Genomic DNA, 23,618 nt, shown 5'->3' with positions numbered 1-23,618 from the left:
TGAGGCCTCCCCGTACTCTCCCCTTTACAAATAAAATCTATGCTTCCAAACCGATGACTCCATCTTCTGATATAACTACAAGGGGAGGCACTACAGAATTCAGTTCTAAACGCAATTTTATCTTAATTACAAATACACTCTTTGCAAACTACAAAACAAAGCTTTCTGTTTGGGAGCTACTATCTTTGCAACGAGTGCATACAAGGAGCTGCTTCAGAAAACGAATGAACTTGACATCTAACAGGTATAGTTTATAATTAAAACTTCAACGTCTTTTTCTGGAACTATCGGCAGTTGTGCGATGTTGGCTTTTTACTTTCTACTCGACAGTAAATGATAACATTAAGGAAATTATTTCCCTGTATACGAGGCCTGGAATGAAGCTCGTTTTCTGCGATCACATATATGCTCATACTATGCATATCTTCTGGGTTATTTTGATTACGTTGTGTCAAGGGGAAACTCATTTTGTTGTCGTCATTTGACACAACGCAGATACTATATATGTTATTATTATGTCTGCTGTGCTGACGAGAATTCTTACAAGGGCAATCCACGATGTTGGGATTACGGATTTACTTCAAACTTTGTTCACCTTTAGTAGGCCATTGAAACAACATAATGTGCAAGTAGTAAGGTTCACTACTCTGGCAATTCCGAGAAAATCACAAGAGCAGTTTTACGCGTCTGTTACGTAAGCGATGTATCTGTGCGTAGCTACCAGACGCTAGCGTTGGTGGTGTCATGTGATTAGCGTTCGAGTTTCGGAAGAAGAACGATTGTAAGACGACGGTCCGACTCCCGCTCTAATCTTCATTTTTGTATTATAAGTGTAAATTCTGTGATGTTAAAAAAATTGCACCGACACTATTCGCTCTTGCTACATTAGGAACGTCTCACGGCTACGCAGGTTAACTGTAAAGTGGGAACTCCTTTTCGTCTGCAGCTCGAAACGTCGAGGTACAAAGTAGTTCCAGGTTACCTTACCTGACTGCATGTATAAGGGATTTCGCAAATCACGAAAGGGATACTTTTCAGAGAAACTGCATACGCTTCTTCATTTACTTGTCGATAGTTATCAATATGTTTGTTCTAATAATTAAATTTAATTAAGAATAGTAGGTATCCAAATAGCATGAAATTCACTAAAACTTCGTGTAAATATGTTTTTTTTTTTTTTAAAGAAAAATGTAGATTTATAGTTAAATTTGGGCGGGAGTCGAACCGTCGCTTCATCCATATTCGTCTTTCGACGCTCGAACGCTAACCATTTAATCACCATGAACTCCAACGTTCGGCAACTACCCAAACATACATCGGTTACATAATAAACGCATAAAACCTCTCTCGCGATTTTCTCGGAACTGCCAGAGTAGTGCACCTTACTGCTTGCACATGATGTTTTAATGGCCTGCTAAAGGTCTATAAAGTTTGATGTAAATTTGTGTTCCCAACATCGTGGCCTCCCCTTGTTCGTGCTGTACGCAGGAGAATAGCGCCACCAGAAAAACGGTAACACACGTGCGAGAGACACCAACACGTACTACCACTGAATATGCCTCAATAAATTAAGGCGATGCACTTCTGGCAAAACGAAAATTGCACTTATTTGGTAGCAAATAAATAGAAGTAGCCCAAAAATCATCGATAGTACGTATAATAAGTTGTTTCTTAATTAAGTTTTCGATTTTTTTTTATCCAGTTGGAAATGGGACTTGGTTTCGATGTGATTCACGAAAGTTGACTGTTCTGGCCGTGTGATTAGTGTTCCGGCAGCAGATATGAAACTCAACGGCCTGCTTTGTGTTGAAACAATATAGGTGCTCTGTTAGGGATAGCGTTCGCGGGGCGGACCCTGTGGACACGGCTTGTACAAGTTTGGCACGCATCCCGCTGCACAGTGGGCCGGCAGAAGCCACAAGGGGGGCAGGCGAAGTGCGGAGCTATTCCTGTGCGCGCCCAAACAAATGGGGCAGGTGTGTGCTATTCGCAGAGGATCCGCGAACGTCAGGGCTGAGGACGCACCAGCGCGTTGCGCAACTGGGGCAGAAAAAGACGGCAGCCGCCGGCCTCCCCAAGGTCACGCGTGTGCCGACCTCTGCCCAGGGGGGTAATGTCAGCACCGCCAGCAACAGTATCGCGCCCCCTTGTACTCGAGCTACCTCGTCTCAGTCGACAACTCGGGGCAATGAATCTACTGCAGTGCCCCAAGCGTATTATTCATGTACTGAGATTCGCTTGTGGCATGTTTATACGTCAACATTGCTAACTGCGCTTACTTGTTACAACAGTGAAAGTGAGCGCCGCCGTTCTTACAGGGGATCGGAATGTAGGAAAGGCATTAAAGAACTAACAGTGAAAGCAGAATTTATTAATCACGAAAGCAATATTCATAGTGGATGTTCTTCACAAAGCTCGCATGATAAATTCTCCACATTGCTGGGAACTGAGACAATGGGAAAACTTTCGTCCAAGCATTGAATAAAATGGTAATGAAACAGGAAAATTTCTTATAAAACAACAAAGCTATGGGGTTTGGTTATTCCTGCTGGCATGGTTAACCCTGACTGACTGTCACATACAATGAAGTGAAATGCTGTCATGAAGCTCTGTTGGTACTAGAAAGAACTCCTCAGAATGAGATGTGCAGAGGTCTGGGACAGTCCATGATGGCCGCCTCTCTACAGTTATCTTCGCTCTTTTAGGGTTCAGACCTGCAGACCTTGCTAGTCAATCTGTGTTGTAAATATCTCCACACCTGAGAGATTCACCCTAGATCAATTTGATATGGATGGGTATTACCTTCCATCTGGACAGACAATGATTTAATTGCCCATCTGAAAATTCACACTGTCATTACAATATCTCATTCATGTATTGAGCATTAACAAACCAACAAAGCTCTGAAGCAAGCTAGATACCCCCATACAACATGATACTCCACACACTAGGACTCTGCCACCCTAAACTCTTCTCTTTCCATGATGCTCCAATGATTGTCTCAGGTTCAAATTTTTCTCCAGACTAATCTACACCAAGAACCATTGTGTAAAATGGGGGTTTGGTCTACGAAGATCACATTTGTGCTGTCATTCATTCCTTGTACAATCATGACTCTGCTGCTTTCACAGTGAACTTACTCATGTTTGCACTGCTATGAGCCGGACACACTATGCTGGGCATATGGTACAAAGACTGAATGCTCTGAGCTTCCGATGCACAGCTGATTCGGAAACAGCGACTTCAGAGGTGTAAGCTCTACAGAAATTTGTCTTGTCATTGCTTAGCTTTGTCTTGGAGTTAAGCCACGCATATGACCTCTTTAAAAGTGATTTCTCTCAGTCTGCCTCATATGGCCCTCCGACAAGAGCTTACTTTGCCTCCAAAATGTCAAAAAAACCTTGGAATGACACTGACTGAGACTCATCAATAGCTGCAGACACCGCAATCTTCTAGGTGTGTTGCAAAGCTTCTGAGGATTCTACCCTATCTGAAAAAGTATCCAGATACCAGTCAGGGCACATTAATGTGGGGTACGTGCACCCTTCGCCCGTATTCCGGCTTGACCTCTGCTGGTGACACTTTTGGTGAGGTGTCAAATTCTGTGGAGGAACAACAGCCCGTTCTTCCTTAATAACTGAAACCAAGAACTGTGGCGATGTTGGATACTGGAGTCTGGAAGCAAAGTTGATATTCTAACTCTCCCAAACGTACCCCAGTCGGTTCATGTCGGGAATTAGGGCGAGCCAGTCCACTTCACAAATGTTATTGTCAACAACCCATTTTATCATGTATATTGCTTTACCTCAGGGTGCATTGTCATCTCCAAACTGTTCGTCTACTGTACACAGAACACACTGCTCTAAAATGTGTTCATATACTTCCACATCCCAAGTTTGCTCAAGCGCAATATGAGGACCAAATCCTAAGAGTGGAAAATGCCCCATACCATAACACCACCACTTCCATACTTCACTGTTGGCGCTGCATGTGATGGCAGGTAAAGTTCTCCAGGCATTTGTCAAACTAAAATCCTTACATCGGATTGCCACAGGGTAGAAGTGTGATTCATCACTACAAATCACTAGTTTACCATCATCCACTGCCCAGTACTATTGATCTTTACACCACCTGACACACTGCTTAGCATTGGCTACACAAATGTTTGACTTATGAGGAGGTGCTTGACCATTATTCCACATTATTTTTATCTCCCTACCCACAGTTACTGTGCTAGCTGGGCTGCTGGTAGTACTCTGGAACTTGCGAATGATTCCTTCTGGTGATTCCATGCAATCTTTCTTAACCACCATCTGCAATGGTCGACAGTCTCTGGCCATCAGTGCGCGAGATGTGCCTGGTCTCAGTTTGGCTGTTGTCCCTCGTGTTTCCAGTTCACAATCACATCACCAACAGATGTCTTGACTAGCTTTACAGGGGGTGAAATGTGATTATTGGAATTGTTTCACAGGTGACACCCAATGATGAGCTCACTTTTGAAGTCAATGAGCTCTCCTGACTGACATATTCTGCCGTTATTACTTCTCTACTGACAACATGGTTTTCCCCATATCTTTTTATACTTGTGGCTCCACCTCTTGTGTGATCTAGTGATTACTTCTGCATTACATAGTGTTGTGCCAATACTTTTGAGTAAAATTTTTACATCCTGGTAAACATGGCCCATATGGGGTCTCTGTGTTACCTTGTAAACGATACACAAGATGATGAGATCTTAAGGGTGTAACACACAGTTGTATTGTGTCTTTGAACAACACAAGTATACATAGTGCATGGTATGTGTTTTGTTCTAGGCAGCATGTTGAGCACCTTGGCGAGCTACCTCCTGGGCAGCCAGTCGTCCGAGCAGGCGGCTGTAGCACCCGATGTCCGGCTGCGTGCCATTGAGACTGATGATGACTGGCTGCTAGTCGAAACTGCAGGTAAGGCAATCAACTATTTCTACGGCAATACGATATCTCACATCACAGCAATAAAGCAAGACAATTTTTATTTAAGATTTTTGTTGTGCAGGCCCCTTTGTTATATGAGCATCTTGGCTGCCAAGACCCTCCCACAATGCTATGGTGCTAGACCCTCTGAGTGAAATGATATACACTGAAGGAAAAAAATCTTAACACAAAAAAATAAATCGTATAGAATAATGAAATTCCAGGGATACATTTTTTTTGGTAACATATGTAAGTTATTAACACTGCAAGATCACGGGGAAATGTAAGCACGAGATAAGCCATTGCAATTGTGAAATGCTGGTGCATTAATAAATGGTGTGACCACCAGAAATGTTGAATGACTGCAAGCATGCAAGCATTGTGTGGTACAATTGCCAGATGTCAGTTTGTGGAATGGAGTTCCATGTCTGTTGCACTTGGTCAGTCAATACAGGGGTGATTAATGCTGGTTTTGAATGACGCTGGAATTGTTGGACGATGTCCCATGTGTGCTCAACGGGAAACAATCTGGTGATCTAGGATGGGAAACAATCTGGTGATCTAGCAGGCCAAGGCAACACGTCGACACACTAGAGCATGTCAGGTTACAACGGCAGTATGTGGGTGAGCATTATGCTGTTGGAAAACACCCCCTGGAATGCTGTAGAGTGCAACGGGTTGAATCACCAGACTGATGTACAAAATTGCAGTCAGGGTGCATGGGATGATCATGAAGAGTGTTCCTTCTGCCATACAAAATCACACAACCAACAACTACTCCAGGTGTAGGTCCAGTGTGTCTGCCACACATACAGGTTGATTGCAGGCCCTTAACTAGCCTCTATCTGACCAACATACAGCCATTCATTACTGGCACCAAGGCAGTACCATCTTTCATCAGGAAACCCAACAGACCGCCACCCTGCGCTCCAATGAGCTCTCACTTGACATAACTGAAGTTGCAAATGGTGATGTTTTGGATCAGTGGGATGCATGCTACAAGGTGTCTGGCTCGGAGCTGTCCTTGAGGTAACAGATTTGTAACAGTTCATTGTATTGTGCCAACTGCTGTTCACAGTTGCTTCCTCTTTTGACAGAGATTTGTATTTGTGAGAAACGATGAAATGCACCATGGTTTGAAGTCCATGGTTACCTGCGCGTCTCCAGATATCTGTCAGTTCAAAAGCTGGAGGAAGATAAGGGCATACATCTCCATTTGGACCACACCTTCCAAAGCACTGTGGTTTTTGAAAGACAACTTGAAGAAAGCTTACATAAAGAATTTATCCTTCTCGGAAGCAAAGAGTACCGCATTACACATATGACAGTTTGACTGAGAAACCTGGCCATTAGAACTTCTGGAATATTTTCCTAATGTGTGAGGGAGAGGCATAAAACAATTTTTCTCTGCTCCACTAACATAAGGGATGACATCCCTATCCGTCGCATGCAGAATAGGGAAAAATATTGTGACCAAGTGTGTTCAGTGTTCTTGAGAGGGAATGGTAGGTCAGATAACATTTCAGTGTCATATGTATGTTGAAAGGCAGCTGTTGACAAGCAGAAATAGAAGGATATACTACAAGCAACAGACATGAGCTACATTTAACGCTGTGGTGCACATGTCCACTGCAGTGAACAGCTATTAACATCACTTCTTTGGCGTTTTCAGACTGTCCTGAAGCTGCAAATGAACATAATCCACTCCAGTGGACACACTCTGGTGCTTTGCACTGAGTGCATTCACAACTCAGGATTTATTAAAAATGCCAAACAAGTGACCATTCACAGCTGTCCACTGCAGTGGGAATGTGCATCACAGGGTGCAGAATGGACACTTAAGAATTCTCAGAATGACTTCCCACAGCAAGGACAACAATGACATCTTTAGGAATTATACGGCAGCTGCATCACATATAATGTTACCTGTGGTGAGACATGAATATCAGGATCATTGACCACAAATAACAGTATCACTGAACAGTAGCATGGACAAGCTGGAAATGGGCTACGTATGATATGACACTAAGTATACTGACTTCTACTTATGATGTAATGGAGACTACAGTTGGCCAAGCTGTTGTAAATTCTTGTTGTGCAATAAATTTAAGGTTTTGGTGCATTAATGAGCTAGACAACACTGTAGATAGGTTTTCTGGGAGTAACAATGACAAGTGTATGTAGTGTAGCCATGAGCGTTAGCACTTATTCTATTGGAGTATTTTGCTTAATCATTTTTGATATTCTGCATTCATGGTTTGAATTACAACTTAAACTATAGATCCTTTGGTAACCTGTTGCCAGGGCCAATTATAAGGTCAAAGGAAGATAAGGTCATACCATCTCCAGTAAGACCATGCAATCTTCATATCAACAACTTTCTGTTTCAGAAAAGCTTTACATTACTGATGGATATTAGTCAATGTCTCTTTGCATTATGTTCATAAGTTTAGGAATATTCAAAATCCATAAAATAACATGTGGTGATTATGTGTCACAAAAAAGTACCCTGGCAACAATGAAGTGAGTGATATTGTTACTGATAATGAGAATCTGGCCATGGGCCAAGGATGGCATTCAACCTGTGTTGGTGTTCCTGTATGAGTGGCATAACAGAACATTCACACAAACTGTGGGGTTCTCATGTGAAAATACAAATTTCTTCCCCAAGTTGTGGATTAGGTCGTTCTGTGTGGCATAAGATAATGGGTGCCCCTGAAGGTCAACAACAGTCCTTAGTAGCTACTGTGAATCAGATGGCCATCTAGACAAATGATGTCCTCAAGAAGCACATACTCATCAGCCCAGTCCTATGTGGTCGGGCGCTTTTGCCCTTCAAATGAAAGACAGGTTCATATGCACCATTAGAAAGGCATTCTTATTGCTGTAGGATGTCTTCCCTACAACCTGCAGCCATCAAGGAAACCACAGAAAGTACGTACATTCAGTGGTGTACATGCTTCAAACTTGATATCAATCATGACGAACATTGAAGCTGCCACAGTGGTTACTTTCCACTTACTGGAAAGGATGAAACATGTCGGGGGGGGGGGGGGGGGGGGGGTGCACACCAGACAAGACTGCTGGAATTCTTTTTCAGAATGAACTGCGACTCATCTTTCTTTCCAATCATCATTCTGAACCTACTAATGATTGACTATATATTGCATTTACCAAGCTACACACTGTCTTGGCATAAGGACAACACATTGGCCAGGTCGCTGATTATATGAAGAAACCTTTTGATGTCGCAATAATACAGTGACAGGATGCTCTGCCCTGCCCTGTCATACCCCCTCCTGACGCTGCCGCGAAATCATGAAGTAGTTGCTGTTGTGATTATGGTCTTCAGTGTGCAGACTGGTTTAATGCAGTTCTCAATGCTAGTCTACCCTGTGCTAGCCTTTTATGACTGCATAACTGCAACCTACATCCACTTTTAACATGGTTATTCCAGTCAAGCGTCTCTCTCCCTCTACAATTTCTATCCTCTTCTCTTCCCTTCATTTCCAGATTGGCAATTCCTTCATGCCTCTCGTGTCTGCTATTATCTCTGCCCTTGTTTTAGTCAAGTTCTGCCATCCATTTCATTTTTCCTCATTACCTCTTCACAAATTCTTTAGCATGACATTTCAAAAGCTCCTGTTCTCTTCTTGTCTGAACTGTTTATCATCCACATTTCACGTTCATACAAGGTTACACTCCAGACAAATACCTCCAGAAAAGACTCACTAACACTTAAATTTATATTCAATACAGCCTGCTCAAAATAACTTGTCAGCTAGTACTTCACATCTTGGAACTTGTTCCACAACTCACAGCTCTGAAGGTCTAACATGAATTGTCTGCCATCACCACTGCACTGCAAGAAAGCACAAGTTCACTTGCAATTTTCATACAGTGCTGTGTGCAGTCTTGATCTGCCATCAGGCACTTCCAGCAGTGCTTTCACCTGCTTGGCACTCACTACTCTCTTCCTTTCGCCAAACTGTATCGGAGGAAGGGGGGCCTGGCAGCTGACACACAATTTGGTAATGCTGTAGCACCACGCAACACACATCAAATATGAGCTAGTTACGATAAAAGTTTATCTTTCCTTCATCGATTGTTTCCATCTTCCAGGATTATGCTCCACGTCTAATTCACAGCCTGCCTTGCACTGACTGTGGTCGGCCTCTAATCTGACAATGAACCCTCCGCTCTTAACTTCACCCACACGTGGTTATCATGCCACCCTACTTCACAGTGCCAAATGCACTCGACAGTCACAAGTACTATACGATTGTTCCAGTCACATTAGCAATGTTGTACGGAAGTGTGATGTATGTATAAGAGGAGCTGAGATGAATGGGAAATCGTTCGAGTGGTGATACAGTTTGCAGATGGGGGAAATCCACTGACATAAGTGACTTTGGTAAAAGCTAAATTCTTTTGGGTCTGCACCTAGAATTGAACATCTCAGAAATGGTGAAGCTGGTCGCCTGCTACTGACACGAGTGTCTATGGAAATTAGTTAAAGGATGGTGAAACCACGAATAGGTGACAAGGTGTTTGACATCCCTGCCTCATCACAGAGTGTGAAGATTAGAGGCTTGCCCAACCTGTAAAGCAGGATCGTACACAATCTGTAGCAGATCTGAAAACAGAGTGCAATGCTGGTGCAGGCACAAGTTTTTCAAAGCACATTGTCAACTGTGGTTGCAGTGGGCACCAGATGATCATTGAGACTGGATGGTGCATCAGTGAAAATGTGTTGCCTTGTCAGATGAATCGTGTTTGTCACACCAGGTTAATGGATGTGTCCAGATATGCCAGCATTCAACTGAATGGCTGCTTGAAACATGCGCCATACCATGGACATGACTAGTGGGTGGGGACATTCACCGGGCTCGTGGGACTTGCAGTAGTAATGAAAGTCACCTTGACAGTTGTGGACCAAGATGACAGCCTGCATCTCTTTGTGCTGGATTTCTTCCCTGATGGTAATGCCAACTTCTAGCAGGATGACTATCCATGTCACAAGGCCATTATTGTGCCACAGTGGTTGGAGGAAGACAATGAACTCTCGATGTCTTGGCCACCAAATTCACAATTTAAACCCAATGGCACAGATCTGAGATGCCGTCTGGCATCAGTTCTGCGCCCAAAAACCACCAGCCCATAATTTACGGGAATTGTGTGACCTGTGCGTAGACATCTGGTGCCACAATACCACTGGAAACCTATGAAGGACTTGTCGAATTCTGGCCACACAGAATAGCTTGTGTATTGCATTCCATTGGTAAACCAACACGCTATTAAGCAGGAGGTAATAATATTTTGGCATATCACTTGTATATTATTGAATTGTCCTTTCTGAAAGTATATGTATATAACTTAGATGGCAGCATGGTCCAGCATTGAGAGACAGGAGTGAGGTGAGCAGCTGAGTCAGTACCACAGTCAGCCCTGGCGGCAGACTGCACACACACTTGCCTCCAGGACCGAATGTGGCAGTGCCCGGCCAAATCCCCTGTAGCCCATATTTTCATGTTTGCAGGTGCCACAGACACCTCCATGTCCACCTCCGCCACCTCGCCGCCGCTGTCGCTGGTACTGCGGCCGTCCGGCACACCGACGCCCACGGCAGCACGATCGCGGTCCCTGTCGCGTGCCTCCTCTGCGTCGTCGCTGCCCTGCGAGGACTCGTGGTTTGTGACACCGCCGCCATGCTTCACGTCAGCAGGACCCGTGCACATGGAGACATCACCATTGGAGGACCTGCTCATCGAGCACCCCAGCATGTCCGTGTACCAGCGCTCTTGGCCGGCACGTGCCCCCACCACCGTCCCGCCACCAGCCGCTCCCGCGCCTGCCCCCCGGCGTTCCGAGTCACTGCCCCCACCGTCGCCATCGCCTGCGCCACGCACGCCATCACTGTCGCCATCACCTCCCCCAACACCTGCAGTGGCACGCCGTCCCCGTGACCACCACTCACCCCCGCCGCCACCTCCAGCCGCCGCTGTGCAGCCACTGCCCAGGCGACACAATGTGTACGCGCTGCAGCACCGCCAGCAGCAGCAGCTGCTTACGCTCAGGTCCAGTCAGAAGGTGAGTCAACTTCCTGTATGTGCCTATACCTCAGTTCTTTTGTTTTATTTTGGCAGTTCATTTATACAAAATTCACAGGGAATTCTAGTTTCATTTAGACTTTCTCTCTCTCTCTCTCTCTCTCTCTCTCTCTCTCTCTCACACACACACACACACACACACACACACACACACACACACACACACACACACAAAAGGTGGAAGACTGAGGAGATGAGAAGAGCAAGGGAGGGGGGGGGGGGGGAGAGAGAGAGAGAGAGAGAGAGAGAGAGAGAGAGAGAGAGAGAGAGAGAGAGAGAGAGAGAGAGAGAGAGAGAGGGGGGGGGAGGGGGAGAGAGAGAGAGAGAGGGAGGGAGAGGGAGAGAGTGAGAGAGAGAGAGAGAGAGAGAGAGAGAGGGGGGGGGGGAGAGAGAGAGAGAGAGAGAGAGAGAGAGAGAGAGAGAGAGAGAGAGGAGGACATAGATGAGGAAGAAATAGAGAAATAGATGGGAGATAGAGGAAGAGTGTGTGTACATGAGACAACAAATTGGCAGCTTTTGTGCACATGGGTACAGCAGCTGACTTTAGGACCTAACTATTATATGCTCAAAACTATAAAAGGCTGTGAGTAAATGTGAAAAGAAAATTAGTTTGAATTAATTTCATGTAACAACCATTATCTTAGCATTAAAAGTGTTATTAACATTGAGTAAAACCAGAAGTCATGATATTTCGAAACACCCATTGAAAATGCGTTTCTAAGAAAATGTAAGTTGTGCCTATGTTACAAATGCTTGCACTGCAGTGCAGAAAATACATTTTGCTTGTTACAAATGTTCACATACTTTATATAGTTGCTGCAAAAAGGTGGAAAATAGCGCAAACTTTTTATCACAGAGAATGGGTTTGCGAAATGGCCTAACTTTGATTATATACTGATTATATTCCTCTAAATCCTTCAGAATCAGTAATTTAACTCTTCTATGCCTTCTCAGCGAGGTTCACAGATATTCCTTGTATATTTCTTGTAGCTAGAAAAGATGTCATCTACACGAAGTATAAGCTCGAAGTCCTGAATATAAACCTGTACTGTAACCCTTAGTTTCCATCAATGAATTGATAAGTAAGTCACAGTGACACTGGGCAGTGTGTTCCAGAGTCATGGCAGAGAAACCTTTGAGCCCTGAAGTATGTTTTTGAATATACAACTCCAGACAGCACTCTATACTAAAACACTGTGTTTCAAAACTATCCTTATGATGAAATGTATGACTACCATTCTTTTATTCAAATACCTTGATTTCGCACATATCTGTATTCCATCTTGAAGCAGCCTGGCTTTATTTGAACTGTGGTAATTTGCCTATCTTACTGCTTCTTGTAAAGCAAAATGTCTCACAGTTAACCTTTGTGAATACTGTGTAGTAACAACAAACATGCTCTCCAACCAACTAATAAAGACCCAAAGGGAGTAAACTCTCTTCATTTACAGGTGACAGTACCAACAAAAAATCACTGCTACTGTAGAAATATCCCCATATTCTTTTATAGCATTTGAGAATAAGTCAAAGTCTAGGTCCCAGGAATCTTACCAACAGCAATGATGTTTCTGGCTTCAATGGATAATGTTGAACTTGTTGGTCTTTGAGTGTCTTACATGATGAAATTGTCTATCCATCTCTCAGCAACTCTTGACTATGATGAAGGCAGTGCTTGCACATTACAAAAACTACTTGCTCTGAACAGTGATAAATACTGAAACTGCATATGAAGTTATATTACTGACTAGTGGAAAACATAGCTTGAACTTTAACAAAACAGCAAGCACTTCTCTATACAGCTCAGAAGGGAGTGGCATCTACAATGTCTTTCAGTTTTAGAATGTTTCTTGGCCTGTGAGCTTCTCAAAGTTTGTGTCTTATTTCCCACAATCTGTATCAGCATTGCTTATTGTTGACAGAGCACACAGACTACTGAAATACAAATTGTTGTATTTCAGATAACAAGGTGAAGACCAACTTTAATGATTCACTAATAGCAAGAAATAAAATGACAGAACTTATTGGAGTTTTCCATAAACAGCAACTAAATACAAAAAATATCACCAGCCATGCAAAATTAATATTGAGCCACACAGACCAGAATGAAAGCGGGTTAAACGAGAACCAAAGAACTATTTATGAATATTTTCTTTCTGAAGACGGCTGTAGACTTGCATTCATTACTCAGTTTTTTTGTAACATCCTGATTAAATAAAATATATTAATGGCACAACAACCAATGGGATCATAGTGCCCAGTATCAGATATGTAGATGGCTTGCTTTTCAGTTACAGCTGAAAAGAACTGTCCAAAAAATATCGAATTATACTTTGTTGAGACTGGTGCATGCAGCAAAGACATTTGCTATGAAGACTTCCATATCAAAGAGACTATAAGATTATCTACAGTATCTTCATACTGAAAAGGAAACAATACAGCTTCCTCCTTTCTCTAGGGTAGATGGCAAACATAGTTGAGTATTACCACAAGCAAACATCACACAGTGTCCAAAGATTCCATGTCTCAATGTCTGTTGCATCCCACTTTTTCTCTGTTTTCTTTTCTTCTAGGCTTGATGTGGACATCATCCATTGTAATGTTTTGGGTTTACAAAAAACGCAAAGTCAGGAGGTAGCAAGTGGGCTATTTAAGGAACAGTCCCTGCATTCTTTTGAAATGCTTTAGGGAAACTACAGGATACCTATATCAGCACCAGCAGAAAGACATTTTTACCCTTACATCTTTAAAATAAGAGGCCCAGTCTCTGTGGTTAGAATTCTTCTTTCCGTAGGAGTAGCTGGGTGAGGTGACTCTTACACACTAAAGAATAGTAATGGCACTCCATATCCAAAATTAGTTTTCTGCAGAAAAAAAAAAAAAAAAAAAAAAAAAAAAAAAAAAAAAAAAAAAAAAAAAAATGCTGTTGTTAGTCAGTATAAGCATTCATTGGACCCTTTATTTTCTGCCTAAGAGGCAAATAAAAGAAACTTGTTGACCACAAATATTAGAGACAGCTGACCGTCGGTTTGAGATATAAGTATGGTATGTTACTTTCCCAAGGATCATTTGCATCATATATTATACACTGTACAGCGAGATCATCATGACCACCTATCTAATAGCCAGTATGTCTGCCTTTGGCATGGATAACTGTGGCGATGCATGATGGCATGGAAGCAATGGGGCCTTGGTAGGTCACTGGAAGTTGTCACCACATCTGCACACACAAGTCACCTAATTTCCATAAATTCCAGGGAGGGGTCGATGAGCTCTGCCATGTTCAGTCACACCCCACATGTGTTCAATTGGGTTCAGATCTGTCGAGTTGGGGGCCAGCACATCAATTGAAACTCGCCACTGTGTTCCTCAAACCACTCCATCACGCTCCTGGCCTTGTGACAGGTGCATTGTCTTGTTGAAAAATGCCATTGCTGTTGGGAAACAAGATCATCGTGAAGGGGTGTATATTGTCTGCAACCAGTCTACAGTATTCCTTGGATGCCTTGCACGAGCTTCACTGGACCCATGAATGTCCATGTGACTTTTCCCCAGAGCATAATACAGATGCTGCCAGCATTTGTCTCTGTCTTACAGCAGGTGTCAAGGATGTGTTCCCCTGGAAGACGACGGATTTGTGCCCTCTCAATGGGATGCATCAGACCGTGCAATGCTCTGCCGCTGTGTCAACATCCAGTGCCAATGGCCCAAGTGCCCATTTCAGTCATAGTTGCTGGAGTTGTGGTGTTAACATTGGCACATGTATGGCTCGTTGGCTGTGGAGCCCCATCGTTATGAGAGTTCAGTGTACTGTGTGTTCAGACACAATCCTACTCTACCCAGCATTACAGTCTAACATTTGTTACACCACAGTTTGCCACCTGTCCTATTTTACCACTCTGCCCAGCCCACAAAATGTGATATCTGTAATGAGAGGTGGCCACCCAACCTCAGAAAGCCTGGATACTGTTTCACCACTTGCTGAAGACACTCACCACAGCACTCCTTGAACACACGCATTCCTTGAACATGTGCATTTCCAAAATGCTCGTGCCAAGTCTCTGTGCTATCACAATCTGGCCTCAGTCAGACTCCGATAGATCTCACACCTTCCCCATTCTACACATGGACAGGATGCTCACTGATACTTCATGCGCCATGCCTGTGTTTGACTAGCAGTCAGTCCTCAACAGGTGACGCTGATTTTGCCTGGACAAATTTATATTAATAGTAGGTCAGCGGTTATGATGTTCTTACTAATCAGTGTAACTGCGTGAAACAAGTTATTTAACATGTGGATTAACACAATTTTTGTGTATGGATATAGACATTTCTTAACAAATGGATATATACAATAGTGAAAAATATTTTAGTTAAACTACAACACCAGCTTATTTTTTATAGCATATGTACAACAAGTTTCTAAATTTTTAAAGCTTGACAAAAAGCAATGTTTACTTTAGAACCAATCATTTTCCATGTGCAAATGGGTAGTAGAAAATTATAGTGGGTGCAGAGAAAAAGAAAAAAATGTCCTACCTTTGTGTTTAGTCTAAGTCTATTTCCATGAAGAGTACTACAGACATTACTCTTCCTTTCACACTAAAAGAGACTGCCCAGGAATTCAGCCTCTTATTTTCAAGATATAAAGATAAAAATGCCTCTATGCTGGTCTTGAGATAGGTTTCTCATAGTTTTCCTAAACCATTTGAAAAGAATGCGCGGGAATTGTTCCTGAAACAGCCCACTTGCTATCTCCCAACTTTTTATGTAGGGCTTTTCTCCATCTCAAATAGTCTCATTGTTGACTAAATAAGAACACCCTAAATCCATATTTTTAATTTTTTTTAAACTGGATTTGACATTGAGAACAATAGTTGTTATATAATGAAGAGCTCAAGTCACAATAAGTACTATCATACAGCTAAAACATTGCAAGGACTCTAGCTTAAAAAACCTTTTTATAAGTACACTATCCATTGACTGACAGAATGAATAAAGCAATACAGCACAATGGTTAGGATCAATGCCGTAACTGTTGCACTCGTTGAAGGCCAGCTGGTACCAGCTAAAATAAAACAAGCCCTTATTATTTGTGGCAGACCTTGAAAATATAAACAATAATAAGTTCTGTACCACAGCAGAAAATCACGGGTGTACTGATATGTGCATTCTGTTTTGAACAGCGATGGCACACTTTCTACTTAAACAGAGATGGTGGTATCGGCTGACCTATAGTTTAGCGGAATGTCAGGATTGGGTTAGGTTAGAAGGTGGTAGATTGCACCCGAGTTTAACGCAAGTTCAAGGTTGGGTTGGATTAGAAGGTGATGTTTGAATGATAATAAGACAGCCAAGGCTTCTGCTCTTGTCTTGATGGGTCGATTGTGACCAACTGATAGCCATGTCATCCTCTGTCAGTGGTGTCATTGGATGCAGTATGGTGGGGCCTGAGGTCAGCACAGTGCTTTTCTGGTCGTCGTTGGCTTTCTTGACCTTTGAGATGCTACTGCTGACTCGAGTAGCTCCTCAGCTTGCATCACGAGGCTGAGTGCAGCCCTTCAGTCACCCCACCAAGGAAAAATTTCTGGCAGGAATTTAATACGGGTCCTTCACATAACAGCCAGACACAGTGGCCACTGAGCCTCAGAAGTGAATGTCTATAAGTTGGTGAAGAATCCATCAAATGTTCTTGACAGTAATCTATTTTTAATACATTATACATCAGTAGTTATGTTTATGTCCCTGCCCAAAACCCACATAACCTGAAGATATTCTGAAACTGCAATTAAAATAAAAGTTATCACATGATGCATAGTGTGGGTGCATAGTGCTGCCCTGTTGCTAGCATCACACATTAAAGTTAGTGGGCTGTATTAATTCTTCACTTCATCCTCCACTGAACACAAAGCTGCCAACCTATTGCTACCGGTCACTGAATCTTTCTTATATCCAGGCACACTCATCCTTGCCATGCACATAAGAGTAACTTATCAATAATAGTGAAGGTCTGCATCAGTAAATGTCCTTCAGATGATCTACTTTGGTTGGCCCAGCAAAACCTGATGCAGCATTTACATGGCTAAATGTAGTGCTTGACTTTCCTCAGCCAACATTGGTTTCTGTGGAGAACACTTGTGCACATGGTCTCTTTTGTATCAAAACAAAAGTGAATTTTCATTGTGGTGATAGCAGTGACAGATGCACCTAATTAGTGAAGTGAGATACATACTGGTTATTGAAAGAAAACGAGTTTTGTCATCTAACATTACTGAAAGAAGTGAACAATGACAATTTTCACAATTATCTGAGAATGGGCTATGATAGTTTCATTACCTTTCTAGTTTCTTTGGCTCCACTGATTGCCAAGCAGAACAGTGTCATGAGATAAACAGTTGGTACTGATGAAAGAGTGGTTACCAGTGGAAAGGACTGTGCAGATCTAAATGCAGCATTGCAATTTCTCTTCAGATACGTCCAGAAACAACCCCCAAATACTGCCCACAATATTATCCAATGTGCATTTTATTTCCTTTTCTTACCTCTCTCTCTCTTAAGCAGTCCTTATGTTCTCTAATTTATCTGTTATTATTACTGTGTTAGAATCAGCTTTAGCAGCATTGTCTTCAGTTTTGCTGCAATACTGCTTGTTTGGTTGGTACTACAAACATGACATCTTTATAGGGTTCGAAGAATTCTGTTATCATTGTTTTGATCTGCAAATGACATTCATCACTGTTAGGAGGTCAGTTATGAAATTCAGTCCTGAAAGTTCACAGCACAAATGGTGAGCTGTGTGATTCGACTGCGTTACAGAGGTCAGGTTGTCTAATGGATGTCTGGCACACCCATTTCACAAGACCTGACAAGTTTTTCATTGGATGACAAGCCTACATGTGATATGTCACTACACATGACCTGACCAAACTAGATCATTTTCAGCATCCTTGACTTTTGAGAAATTTTTGCAAAGATGGTATGTTAGACCACATTTAAAATGCAATAGAATTTTAATAGCATTTGGCAAGTTCTTGGCCCTGACACTGAAAAAGCTTTTTTCCATAATACTCCATTCATGCTATTGCATCCATGTCAATTTATGTGTTTGTGTGCAACATCACATAACAAATTAAGTAAACTGAAGGTGGAGGGTGAGAATGGAGAGAAACTCACGATTCCAGCTGGATCGGGACTTTATGTGGAGGCAGCAGCACCAAGCAAAAAAAAAAATGCACTGGACCGTGATTTCAAACCCAAGATCTCCCACTTACTAGGTAGCTGCGTTACCCACTATGTCATCCAGACATGCTGGATATTGCAATTCCGCAGCCTATATCAGTATGCCCTCGGCCAACACACATTCCCAGCTATTGCTGCCTATCTGCAGACCCTGTTCATGTCTGCCAGGCTCACTACTCTGAGATTCCTGAAGGAGGTCAGACGAGTTTGTCCATTCGCACTGAAGGTGGGGGATTCATAGCCCATCGAGGCAACTCAGTGGTATCAATGTGTGACGTTTATTCTTTTGGACATATTGCCACTGACTCTGTTAAAGTCCCAGTGCAGTTGACATCATGAATTCCTTTCATTACTCCCCCACCTCCACCTTCAGTTTACATTACATATCACAGTTGTGGATTCTGGTCCAAAAGGACACACACCGCGCATTCGTATAATTGAGTTGCCTCAATGTGCTGTGAATCCACCAGCTTCAGTGTGAACCTCCTGTGAGAATTTGAGTGAGTGTAGAGGCTAGACAGGAACCATGGATAGGTGGAGCTAGATGGGAATGTGGGTCAGCTGAGGGGCACATCAAGATAGTCTGTGCAACTGTGATAGACACTGTGTCTGGTGGCACAGTGGTTAACACAAAAGCCTATTAAGCAGGAGATTTGGTTTCGAATCCCAGACTAGCACACATTTTCAGTCGTTGCCACTGAATCCACATAAAATCCCGATGCAGCTCACATCATGTGTTCCATTCTGTTCCTTTTTCCTTTCCTCTCTATCTTCAATTCACATAATATGTATCATAGCTGCGGATATCATGTGGTGTCTGTTCTTTGGACTTGTCAAAAAGAACAGACACCACGCATTCATATAATCTCACAACACATTATCATTCACTACAGTCTCTCTCTCATTTCTTACAGATCATCTATATGTCATTTGCAATAAATTTTTCAGAAATCATTTTACACAATCATATAGAAAGAAGCATTCCACAGGAAATAAGGAAATAGCTATGAGAATTTTTAAGCAACAGATGAATCTCTGCTGTATGCTATGCTTAATTGTTAATACGGTAATTTGAAAGACCTTCTTGTGCCATTTTCTTCTGCACCTGCAAATGCAACTTTATCACATGATTTAAAATTACTCTGACATTCTTCTATGTAACTGCTTGGCAGAGCCTCCTTTATTATGTCATCCCCACATGCCTTCCTTTCTGGTAGCTGCAAGCTGTTGTTTATTGCAGTATGGGTCTTGCAACTTTGGTTTTGTCTAACTGTGCAAACTGAACATAAGGCAGAGCTTTCACTGCATAATACGGTGTACATTATTCAAAATTTAAGACATTACACAAGGCAATAATCAGAGAGATATATTTTGATTCTCCTTGTAATTAAACATGTTCCTCTTCCAATTTTAATAGAATTCTGATTTATTTCATATTTGTTTTATAAACTTATTTTCATTGCTACAGGTGCAACAGCGCAGAGCATGCCAAATGCTCAAGAGAAATCATCTTGAGCGCCAGAACAAGGCTCGTGAAAATAATTCCAGGAAGAAAGTACTGCGACGCTCGGACTATATGCAACATCACTCAGGGGCAAATAACAATAGAAAGTGCTAGCTTTAGCTCACTTATTCAATGATCTCACACTCAGTAAAGGAAAAAAAATTACTGGGTGACAATATATTGTAAATTTAAAAATACCACAAAAAAGTGTTCACTCTGATGTCCACACATCTGCCTGCAATTACAAATGAACATTTGCAATTTATATATGCTAACTGAAGAGTTTCTTGTTAAATGTGGCACATTAGAATAAGTGAAATAATTTTTATTATGATATATTGCCTGCACAATGATATGGTGCAGAACTAAGTAATAATATAATTAGCAGCTATTGTTTTCTTCATTATTGTGATAAAAAAAATCTAAATGGAAATAATAAGCAGGGCCTTCTACTTATGATACTGCACGTAGATGTTATACAGTGATGTCTCAAATACCAAAAGATATGTACACACCTGCAAAGTACATATATTTACAAAAAAAAACTTATTAAAAGTGAGACATAATTGTTTGTGTTACTAATCAGGATTTTTTGGTTGAAGTGTTAGAGAACATGTGATCCTTAAAATGGAGGCCTTTTATACTAATATTTACAATTATTTTGTAGAAATGTTGTGTTTATTTTTCAACTTTCTTCATTGTTATTTGCGATGGAGTCCGTTAACCACTTTCATGGCGAACAGTGTTTGTCCTTTTTTCTGCATATGGATGTTAAATAGCAATTACATATCTCAGGAAAGTAAAGTTCTACGCAATATGTAACTATTTTACTACTTCAGGATGCATATTACATCTCAAATAATGAAAACTGCTGCAATACTCTGGCATGGATGCAGATATTCTTATCTTTAAAATTGTATAGCTCTTCACATACACTTTGTATTTGGTCAAGAGAGATTCAAAATAACCAAAAGGAAAAGCTCTGATAATTTTATTTTACTCTTTCTCACACTGTCACAGGAAGCTGTAGATTCTCTCAGTCCAACCGCTTACAACAGTCAGTGTGAAGTTCCCATCATTCTTGTTTTAACACAATTATACTGCCCTTTAAACAGTTATACATTTTAATACCACTTAAATTATAAGTGGCTTTTGTTTATGATAATTGTGTATGTATTGTGATATTTATACTCAAATTGTATATACTCTAAACAAGCATAGGAAGTAACTAGCTTTATGATGCCTGTATGTGTGTAAGCTGAAGTAGTACATTATTCCGTATCTTACAACTCTAAAAGAAATAGTGAGCTTTTTATATGCAGTTTCTTGCATACTTCAACTATTTTTTTCACTACTGATGCACTTTTATGTGAGAGAGGTGGTATTTCTGAAGCACAACAAGTTATAAGCTCCATGTGCACTGTGGTTCCTAATCCAGTTTATCTTGGCATTAATCAGTGCACATTCAGACCTTAGAACTTCTTTTTAATGTGACACACCCTCTGCCAATTATTCTTGTCACTACACATTTTGTTGCTAGTTCTGAAAGTTGTCACCTGGGACAATATGATTCAATAACTTTAGCCTTTGGGTATGCTCTATCTTCTCTATTTAACACTATAAATGAAATGTACCCTCTGTTGATAATACAACGTATCTAATGTCCATTAGTCTTCTAAGAACTCATATACATAAAGAGTAAGTAACCTCTTATTGCAGATGACAGCAGTAAATGCAAACCAAACTGTCCAAAGACTACACATTTATGCAACAACTGTCCTTATTTGGTAATTTTTAAGGGAAAATACAAAGTAAAACAAAGCCAAGAAATTCAGGTAAATACTGCATGAGTATGTTTCCGGGTGTTCTGCCTAGTAGTAATTTCTGTTTTACTCACAATATTTTGGCAACTGACCCAGTCGTCATCTCCAGGTGCATAATAGCAAAACTAGCAGCACATGAAGAAGATCGCTGGATCACCTGTAGAAATATTATGAGTAAAACGTAAGCAATGTGGCAGAGTGCCCAGAAGCATATGATTAATCAGTCATACTGTGAAAGCTGAGAGAAATCACACGATCGTGCACTATTTACCTGAATTTCTGCCGAGTTGCTGTTTCCATTTTACACCCAATATTTCGACAACTGACCCAGCCATCTTCTTTGGATGCATAGCAGCAAACCTTGCAGCACCCAAAGACGATGACTAGGTCAGTTGTAGAAATATTGTGCGTAAAATGGAAACAACAACTCGGCAGAACCCCTAGAAGCACATTATTAATCAATCATGCCAAGAAAACCTGTGAGATCAAATAGCACACGTTTTCTGATTGGTTACAACAGATGACACCTTTTTCAGTCCAATACAAAAACTGAAATGTGTGCCTTCCTTGACTTGTATTGTGCTTTGAGATGAACAACTTGTAATTATGTCTTAAGGTGTTCTTTGACAATCTCTTCTCAAAACATTGCATTACTGTCAAAGTGCTACTTCATTATGAAGCCAATATAATACCTTGCAGCTGTAACACAAATTCTGAATACCGGTACACATTTGAGGACTCCATTCTTCACACAGCCAGTTAGAAGAAACTTTATCAACAATTCTCTTACAGTATGTGCTAAAAAAGTGGCTTTTGATCATTCAGTTATGCAGCATTCTGTACATAATAAAAAACCCAGAGAGCAGCATTAGATATAAATTCAGATGAAATAACTGAAGAAAGACAAAACTGATTCAAGTTGTATTTTCTAGGACTAGAGAGAAATTTCTGATATGTATGTATGTATGTATTTATTTATTTATTTTGGTTACTAAATGAGAACACTAAAGTACAAGTTTTGTCTCCTGATTGGACTTCAAAATGTTGCATGTATGCTATTAAATTTCTGAATAATAGCCTTCAAGAGAACAAAAGTGAATAACCATGTATCTTATGTTAAAACAGGCTGGTAGTTAGGTAGCAATAAAGGAGTGAATAATAATAACTCAAGAAAATGTCAGAAAGTAATTTTTGACACAGACAGGATATAGTTGGTGTATTTGTCTACAATATGACTGAATTTATACTTGTTTGTATGTATGTGTGTGTATGAACAGAGATGTTGATTTAGAAGAGTAATACTGCGTGTTTTCTTTGTGGAAGTGTGCAAATTCAAGAGTGCTAGTTAGACAGAGTTGTTTTGAAGAGTGAATTGGAAAATGTGAATGGATAGTATGGTTATATTTATTCTATTGAGACTTTTGATGTATAATCTGCTTCATACAGCAATATGAAATTGCTGTATATTTAGATTATTTTATTTTGAAATGAGGAATTTAAACGATTATCTCATGTTCTCTCAAAAATAAAACTCCATCTGCAGCAGATGATATTTATAAAAAATTAATATTTGATTATTAATGACAGTACACTATTTCAATTTTGAAATACACGCAAGCCAAAAAAAGTTTAATAAATATGTTAAAATAATTCAAAGTTTTTTTAAAAAAAAAAATACTTCCTTGTTTCCAATTCCAAACTATTTTTAGCCTCTGTGAAGACTACTTTTACTCTTCTGGCAAGTGAAAAGGGATACCTCAAGACACTTCTACATTTCTTTGCCAACTTCAGTGCTGTTAGGAACATCAAAATCAATTAAGTCTTCAGTTAGTAGTACTGGCAATGTGTGACGTGTTCAGATTCTCTAAATAGTAAAGGAAGTACGAGGATACAGTGAAAAGAGTTCTTTGGTCAAGACTAGACTTTTTCTATCTAGAGCCCTTTTAGCTCAATGCCCTTCGTCCAAGCACTGTTGTGAGCACATCAATTAACT

General features: G+C 41.0%; 1 protein-coding gene across 2 annotated transcripts in view; it reads left to right on the top strand.

Annotated features, from left to right (window-relative positions):
- Window positions 1-23,275, top strand: part of LOC126480840 (tumor protein p53-inducible nuclear protein 2) — a 75,841-nt gene extending 52,566 nt beyond the window's left edge. For both annotated transcript variants that reach the window (XM_050104185.1, XM_050104186.1), the window contains exons 2-4: window positions 4,815-4,943; window positions 10,492-11,042; window positions 19,767-23,275. In XM_050104185.1, the coding sequence (XP_049960142.1) occupies window positions 4,820-4,943; window positions 10,492-11,042; window positions 19,767-19,916 (825 nt within the window). In that variant the 5' untranslated portion in view covers window positions 4,815-4,819 and the 3' untranslated portion in view covers window positions 19,917-23,275. The remainder of the gene's footprint in view (window positions 1-4,814; window positions 4,944-10,491; window positions 11,043-19,766) is intronic.
- The last annotated feature ends 343 nt before the right edge of the window (window positions 23,276-23,618 follow it).

This window comes from Schistocerca serialis, chromosome 5 (genome assembly GCF_023864345.2).
Source record: "Schistocerca serialis cubense isolate TAMUIC-IGC-003099 chromosome 5, iqSchSeri2.2, whole genome shotgun sequence".
Classification (NCBI taxonomy): Eukaryota; Metazoa; Arthropoda; class Insecta; order Orthoptera; family Acrididae; genus Schistocerca; species Schistocerca serialis.
Note: the sequence above shows the minus strand (reverse complement) of the source record. Positions and strands in the feature narration are given on the sequence as shown.